This window comes from Panthera uncia, chromosome C2 (genome assembly GCF_023721935.1).
Source record: "Panthera uncia isolate 11264 chromosome C2, Puncia_PCG_1.0, whole genome shotgun sequence".
NCBI classification, from domain to species: domain Eukaryota; kingdom Metazoa; phylum Chordata; class Mammalia; order Carnivora; family Felidae; genus Panthera; species Panthera uncia.
In genome coordinates this window covers 30,224,408-30,233,205 of record NC_064810.1, presented here as the reverse complement: position 1 = coordinate 30,233,205, position 8,798 = coordinate 30,224,408, and the positions used below count along the sequence as shown (strand labels likewise).

The following is an 8,798-nucleotide window of genomic DNA, read 5'->3' as shown; positions in this document are numbered from 1 at the left end:
GTATATATATACACACATATATACATATATGTATATATATACACACACATATACATATATGTATATATATATATACACACATATATACATATATGTATATATATATATTTTAATTTGGTAGACAGAGAGAGCACTAGTAGGGGACAGGGACAGAGGGAGAAAAAGAAGAAACTTAAGCAGGCTCCATGCTCAGTGTGGAGCCCAGTGTGGGGCTTGATCCCTAGACCCTGGGATCATGACCTGAGCTGAAATCAAGAGTCAAATGCTCAACTGACTGAGTCATAATGTTAGGGGACATTATTCCCCCCAAGAATTGATTCATATCTTAAATACATAGAGCCTATATTGTCACTTAAAATATACAGACAGTAAATCATTTTAATTTGAATAATCTCTCCATAATTCATTTTTCCTCAAGTTTTTGCTATGAAATATGATTGCTCTTTAAATTTTGTCAATTTTCAAATTCAGTTCCCCAGTCCCTTCCTTAAGGTCATCCAAGGACATATCTCTCACAACATCATAATTAGGTGACATGATCATGATCATGATTCCCAGGGTCCGTCAGGACTTCAGAAACATCTTGCTGGCACCTGAACTACATTGCCTCCTCAGTTTTTCAGGTAACATCTCAAGTTCATTACAAAACAGTCCTGACATATCCTTTGCATCTGCCCAGAACTGGCTTTAGACCTCTCCTCAGAGAAGATGAAAGGACACTGATCGCCACTCTACTTCCTGACAAGCTCGCGTAAGTGACGGGAGACAAGAATCAGCAGTGGCCCATACCACATTGGGTCCCATTAATAATTGCCTTTAACAAAAACAAAAAAAGGATTAATTTGAAACAATTGATAAAGAAAATATTGAGCACTGGAGCTATTAAATAAAGTCCTGATTAAGGGAAAAAATGTGCACACAAAATGTGAAAACAGTACAGCTAATTAGCTTTTTTCCATGTGATGTGACTTTCTAGTTATGTGTTTGTTTTTTTTTTTTTAATGGGCTATCAAGTGAATGTTTTACTCTACTAAAAGAGAGTTAAGATAATGTTGTGAATATCATTGTGAATATGCAAATAAGCAGGCACTGATAGGCTACACCTCAAAATGTGCTATTTCAAAGATCTGTGGAAACAAGCTAAGTATTTTTCCTAATTTAGATGCTCCTTCGTCCCCATCCAAACTTTCCGTTATTGTTCGAGCAATAAGTGATATTAGAGGGAAAAAAAAGGCAACTGAAGCAGAGGCCCAAAAATTAAATTGCACTTTTATATACTACTGGTAAATTCTTCATAAAATATGAATTTTAAAGTTATAAGGCCACACTCAAAATTTTACCGAACAGAGAGCATTCAAATGGCCACTAAGCCCTGAAAGGATGCTCAGCATCACTGAATATCAGGGAAATAAAAATTAAAATTACAATGAGACACTACTTCATATCCATCAGGATGGCTACTATGCAAGACACAATAAATACCAAGTCTCGGCAAGGAGAGAAATTGGAACTGTAGTGAAATTGGAACGGGTGGTTCCTCAAAATTTAAAAATATAAAATTACCATATGATCCAACAATTCCATTTCTGAGTATATACCTGAAATAACTGAAAGCAAGGTCTCAAAAGATATTTGTAGACCCATGTCCATAGTACTGTTATTCACAAGAGGTAAAACTTGGAAGCAATCAAAATGTCCATAGATGGATGAATAGATAAGAAAAGTGGTTTTATATACATACAATCCAGCTATAAGAAAGGAGAGAATTCTGACATGCTAAAACCTGGGTGAACTTGAGGACATTATGCTAAGTGATATAAATCAGTCACAAAAAGGCAAGTACTATATGATTCCACTAATAGGAGGAAGTTGGAGCAGCCAAAATCATAGACAGGAAGTAGAAACGTGATTTCCAGGGATTAGAGCAGTGGAGGGGGAATGGGGTGTTATTATTTACAGGGTATAAAGTTTCAATTTGAAGATGAAAAAAATTTGGAGGTGGATGGTGGTGATGATCGCACATCATGAGTGTTTTTAATGATACCACTCTGTATACTTAAATATAGTCAAAATAGTATCTTTTATGTTATATGTATTTTAACACATAGAATACTGGGGAAATATCACCAAGGTTAAATTAAAGACGTGTTAGAGAATGGAGTCTATGCTAAGGACTCTATGCTAAATGTTGTGAGTAAAATATATTTAAATTTCAAAGCATTTAGGACATATCCATTTTCAATTTGTGTTCCAGTCATTATTAAAATACGTTTTCAAATGTTTCTAGACCTCTTTTGGCAAAAAATTCCATACAGACTCTTATCTTTGCACCTCTGCATACGAACTGTACAAAGGCAAAAATAAACAGGACATTATATAAATGCATGACCAACTTAAAATGGTCCAGAAGCAGAATTTGGTATACATGAAAATTCTCTATTTTGTATGCTTCCATGACAAAAGAAACCCAAAAAACAAACCAAAAAAAAAAAAAAAAGAAAAAAAGAAAAAAACTCTAACTATAAAATGTTTGATTAGTTATCTTTGTAAAGAAAGAAAAAAAATATGACAAATATTCAAGTTTCCTTTTTACCACATACTCCAAACTTCTGGATTTGTTCCATCTTGAAAAGTAGACCAAAAGTAACTTTGTTGCATTAGACCATGAAATGAAAAGTAGACTAGAAATAAGGACAAGCAATTAGAACTCACAAATAGAAGTCATATATGGTGTTTTGATTAGCATTTTTCTCCTCGTCTTTTTTCATTTTCTTTCTTTCTTCCTTCTTTCCTCCCCCCATCCTCCTTCTTTCTTTTCTCCTTTCCTCCCTCCCTTTCTCTCTTTCTTCCTTCCTTCCTCCCCTGCTCCCTCCCTTCCTTCCTTCTTTCCTCTTTTTCTTTCTTTCTTTCTCTTTCTTTCTTTCTTTCTTTCTTTCTTTCTTTCTTTCTTTCCAGAGGGGGGAAAAATAAATGCCACAGAAAATTGCAAGCTATTTCTTCTGATTTGATTTGGCTTTCGTTTCAAAAAGATGTTGAACTTCCTTGAATTTAAAAGCAAGAGGGAGGGAAAGAGAGGTCGTTGGAAAATTTGGCTCTAGTCATGATTTTGATAATCACAGTGTAATAACTTAGTGCTTACCAGAGATAAATTTGAAATAAGTGTGAATCTTTACCAGGAACGGGTCCCTGCTAGTATATAAAGTTAAGAACTTTCAGGGAACAACATATAGAAGTTTTTTTTTTTTTTTTTTTTTTTTTTTAATCTAAGGCTAACTGGATCATGCTAAGATGTCCAAAAAGTTCTACAGACACCACAATCTGAAACATTTTAGAATTGCATTAAATATTTTGAATTTATTGCAATATTTATAAAGGAAATAAGGTAAAGAGATTTTGCAAGTTTATGTCATACAGAAAGTACCTCTATTATTATCTGACAGGATTAATCCTAATCTCATGCCTGCTAGAACTGAGGGGGAAGGGAAATGTAACTATGTGGTAAATTGACATTTTGAGGTAAGGAAGCTTTCAGAGTGCCTATCTCTAGTAGGCCACATTTTCCTACTCCAAATGGAAACTTTAATGTTGCCAGCCAAGCCTCATTCCCTCTCCTGATAAGCTAGTTCTCAAATATGAATGTAGATTAATCCTCTTTTAATAAGCATTAACTCAGCCCAGATAATCAGAGTATAAAAATTCCATCAAATCTTTTAGCTCTCTTTGGATAGTTTTGTCAAATAATTTATATTTTACCAACAGTTTTAAAGCTTTGTAAGAAGTGTTTAGCATTTCATAATTTGCTTACTCAATAATATATTGTTTATATTTACTGAGTTTCATAAAGCCTGTTATTCTCAGAGGTAACATAATACTTATAAAGTATCATTCACCCCTTTAAAGGTGCAAAATATATACTTTCATTAAAAAGTTGATGACTTAAAAATTGTGAATAAGAAAAGTGAACAATGTAAGTTTGAAAAGAGTCATTAGCCTTCATGAGGATTATAAAATGGATATATATGAGTATGTATATTATATATACATATAGCAACATAGACCTCTCCTGTGAGCTACATGGTTTTTATTCAAACTTATGTTGTTTATTTATCTATTCACAAATACTGTTATACCTGTGATCAAACATTTACTCCAGATTCAAAAATCACCTCATATGCTCTGTTTTTTCTGCCCAAATCTTTTTACAATTCATTTGATATTACAATTCAAGTGGTGAATTAGTCGAGCAGTCATGAACCTCACAAGCAGTGACAAGTAGACTTTTAGTGCTCAATGGAGCATAAGATAAATAACATTGTATGATGCTGTATGAAAGTATAAAATGATTTCACATAGAATATAAGGATTCCCTTTTTTGTTGTTGTTCAAGCTGCCTTTCTTTGCACCATATGCAAAGAGGTGACATGTGATTGTATCTGAAGAATTAAAGAAAGGATAAATAGGAAACAATTGAATAAGAAGTTAGCATGTAACATTGCCCTGGGGAAATCTCCACTATCTGCTATGTAAAGAAACAAAGTATATTCAGGCCAAACTCTCCTCTCAGATCATTTAAATATATAAGTTTGCATTTAATTCATTATTTTAAGGTTATTTATTTATTTTGAGACAGCGGGAGTGTCAGAGAGAGAGAGAGAGAGAGGAGGAGAGAAAAGCCCAAGCAGGCTCTGTGCTGCCATTGGGCTTGAACCCAGAAATCATGAGATCATGACCCGAGCTGAAGAGTAGGACACTTAACCAACTAAGCCACCCAAGCGCCCCTGCATTTGATACTTGATATTCATTTTTACAATGTAAGGTGTCATTCACTAGTGTTCTATGATAAATATGTTAAATCCTCCGATATATGAAAAATATCAATACTGAGTAGCATGTTTTTATTTTATTTCCTTCTAAACATTCAAATATAATTTTCCACATGACAGATACACAAAGATTAGCTTTAAAAAAAGTCAGTAAGTTTTTGCCTGCACAGGGAAGGCTGCCTGCTGAGAGTTAGAATTTCCAACCTGAAAGATATTGAAATGTCTTCCCACTAGTTAAAATCTTCCCTGTTCTACTTCTAGTGGTAAGAGATTTGGAATGAAGCAGAGAAAAGGGAGTGCCGAAATCAAATTTTACCTGTTTTACAATTCTACTTAGAGTCAGTCAAGCTTTATTAAAATGCATGTATAGGGGCAGCTGGGTGATTCAGTTGGTAAAGCATCTGACTTCGGCTCAGGTCATGATCTCAAGGTTCCTGAGTTTGAGCCCCGCATCAGGTGAGCTTGAGCCTCCCCCCTCCCCAACATAGGGTGAGTTCAAGTCTCCCTTTGGGTGAGCATGAGCCCCGCTTTGGGTGAGCACGGGTGCCCCACTGGGTGAGATTGAGCCCCGCGTCAGGAGCCTCACTTTGGGCTCCATGCTGATGGTGCAGAGCCTGTGCGAGATTCTCTCTCTCTTGCCTTCTCTCTGACCCTTACTCAGTTGCACCCTCTCTCTCTCTCAAAAAAAAAAAAAAGTAAATAAAACAAAATAAAATAAAATGTGTGTATATATGCAATTTCACGAAATATATATTATATCTTAATATATATATAAATTGCACCAGATGTTTAAGTATAATCCAAGATCACAACTGAGGTTGGAAAGAAAGGAAATATCTTATGTTGCAAAATTAATCTAAGTACTTATCCCAAAATAGACTTTTTGTTTATTTAGGGAAAACAAATTACCAATGCTCTCATGAATTAACAATAAAGTTTGGACACTATATAGACATTACCATGCAGTAAAAATGTGAAAACAGTAGGCTTTCCATTTTGTGAGGAAAATGACATTGCTTTCATACTGGTAAAATTTAAAACATTCCCAGAGAAGTTTTATGAAAACCAAAATATAAATAGAAGCAGTACAAATCAAGTATATTCTCTATAAGTTTTATAACACACTTCAAAGAAAGAAAAAAATAGCCTTGTATGAAATCTTTGTGCTCCTACAACATCAGAAATTTAAAACTTTGATACATATTCCACTAATCATTCCTATTTAAAATCCCCATTTTTAAAGTTGTAGAAGGACAAGAATATAAAAATTTTAACAGGTGAAGGGTAAGATGTATACGGACGGAGATTATAAAAAAGATCATAAAGTCAGATATGCATTGCTAGGTACCTGTGGTTTGGATTTTCATTTGCTTCTCACTTAGCAGAGAACATCAGTTGCTAGAAGGCAAATTATTAGTTGAAGGTAAATCCATTCTGGGAGTCAGCCATCTATCAATTAAGTATAAAGGTTTTGGAAGGCTGCTCTCTGGCTTGGCCTTATTCCAAAATATTTGAAGGGCATAGCACATTCTGAGTTAGCAGTTCCTCTACAAGCAGATGGATATCAATCACAATGAGAAATGATAATAGGAACTGTACTATTCTTGTCAAGCTCAAAAACCAACAGATATTTTCAAATTAAATGCATAGGTTTTAAAAAGAACTGATGTTAAAAAAAAAATAAAAGGGAGAAGAAAAAGAAGAACAAGGAAGTCTGATATAATTTTACTAAAAGCACAAACCTAAAAGTTAAGAGAGCTATGTTATTTGTAAGGAGTGAGGGAATGAATGTGGGGGATAAAAATGCAATGCCTCCAATGTGGATATCTTAGAACTTTGCAGTGAAACTAGCACGGTCAATCTTTTATTATTTTCACTTAGGTCAAGCAAAGGGATAAACATAAACTAGTCCATGAGTTAAGTCAGTTCTTCCCTATGATTTAGATGATTTGTACGTGCATCACAGGGATGAACTGTAACATGGTGATTGATTAAATAGATGGGTTGATGGACAATACCTACAAGGAGTGAAAGTAGAGGACTGGACTCCAGGACAAGAAGTACATTAAATATCACGAATGTTCAAGACTCTGACACTTGGCAGTTATTACCTAGTATTCCTTGCTGGGAAGAATGCCTCCCTGATGTGGTGAGATAGCACTCAGAATGATAAAACACAAGGGAGAAACCATCAGCGACCAATGGAATATGAGAATGGGAGAATGATTGCAAGTCACAAAGTTTGGAATCCCCTTTTCAATGGATACACTATACTGCTTTCTCTAGTCTTTGAAACGTATTCTAACCAGTAAATAATAAGCTTTGTTTTCATAAGATACAGATATGAGCCATAACATTAGAATCAAATCATCATATTTAAACACTGTTAAATAACCAGTAAGACAACCAAGTGGGTGCTATCCCTTCCATTTTGCAGTATTTAGACATTATCAGTGGCTTAGAAGCCTACAAGCTACAGCAGCATATAAGCTTAATAAACTATGAAGTTTCTGTCAAAATCAGTTATTAAGACATTTATAAACATTTAAACTTAAAATTAAAACTAGAAATAGAGGACTGAATAAAATGTGTCAAAAAATTCTAAAATGTTTGTAGGATGATGTTAAATGAAAATTATTCCCTTCTAAATTCTAGAAAGTGTGAAATATTGTGAGACAACTTATTTTTATGATTGTTGTTAGAGGAAATACTTAAAATGAATTGCAATTAAAATGATTATTAACTATAGCTTCATTACTGAGTTCACTCTTCTAATCACTGACTTGATAATTCCACCCCCTCCCCTATCTCCTCTGCCTCAGAAATGTTTTGAAGGTCACAATTTTTGACTCCTTGAAATTCTGTTTCAGACTCTAAAAAGAAAACATTTTTGCAAATAGAATATCTAGGATCTTCTTTTTCTTCTGCTGCTTCTTTTCCTTCTCCTTTTTCTTCCTTCAAAAATGATGATTGGTTACCTTGAAATACACACCCTCTTTAAGTGATTATTAAGTCATTTAATTCATGCCTCATCAGTCTTATTAATTGTGATGAGATTTTTTTTTGCTTATTTTTATTTGCCGTCCGGGACATGTCCTATTGTAATCTGCATCTTGAAATACTAAAAGCTATATTTTAAATATTTTTGTTCTTACTGAGCATGTTAGTAACGCTCTTGCCTAAATCCACTTCTCAAATAATGGCTGCAAAGCATGCAGTCTGTGTGTGTGTGTGTGTTTGTGTGTGTGTGTGTGTGTGTGTGTGTGTGTGTGCTGTGCTTGTGAGTGACTGTTTTGAAGAACTACTTGAGAAAAAAATGGTTACACATATCCATGTGCATTCTTGTTGCACTTCATCGGAGATACAAGCAAAAAGCTTGCCTTATGTTTACAACGTAATATGGTGAAAAGAGATGCATTAAAGCATGTTGTTTATAATTGTATTTTACAGAGCAGGTGTTTAAAACAAGCCCAAAACATCTATTCATTCATTCGTTCATTCACTCATTCGTTATTCAATTCCATTCCTTCTCTTTCATTTCCTTACATTCCTAAAGATAAGAGGTTTTCTTAGCTAGAAACAGTCTCTTACCAGCATAATTACTGAGTCCCTTTCTCTTCTTTCTTCGCCAATACAACCAGATGCTAAAACCCATCAAGATTACCCAGCAGGCACCACCAATACCAGCTATAAAGGCTGGTTGCTTCACAACATCAGTGATTTGTTCAGTTATGCTGTTATTGTTTTCAGTAATGACAACTTCATTACGTCCCCCTGTGGAAGAAATAATAGTTTTAGTAAACATTATTATGAAAGTAAACACAGGAATACATACATGGTGTACCAAAGGCAGAGAAAATTAGAAAATTCCTATGAAGGCAGGTAATAATTGTGCTCTGAGCCTGTCAAAATTATTGATAAGCGTATATTATACGTCTCAGAAGAAGAGTCAAGTTATGAGTTTAAAATGTGATT

General features: G+C 34.3%; 1 protein-coding gene across 1 annotated transcript in view; it reads right to left on the bottom strand.

Moving 5' to 3' along the window:
• The window catches only part of ROBO2 (roundabout guidance receptor 2), a 609,164-nt gene that overhangs the window by 63,293 nt on the left and 537,073 nt on the right, over positions 1 to 8,798 (bottom strand). The window contains exon 18 of the mRNA XM_049627999.1: positions 8,415 to 8,597. Coding sequence (XP_049483956.1) covers positions 8,415 to 8,597 — 183 coding nt within the window. The remainder of the gene's footprint in view (positions 1 to 8,414; positions 8,598 to 8,798) is intronic.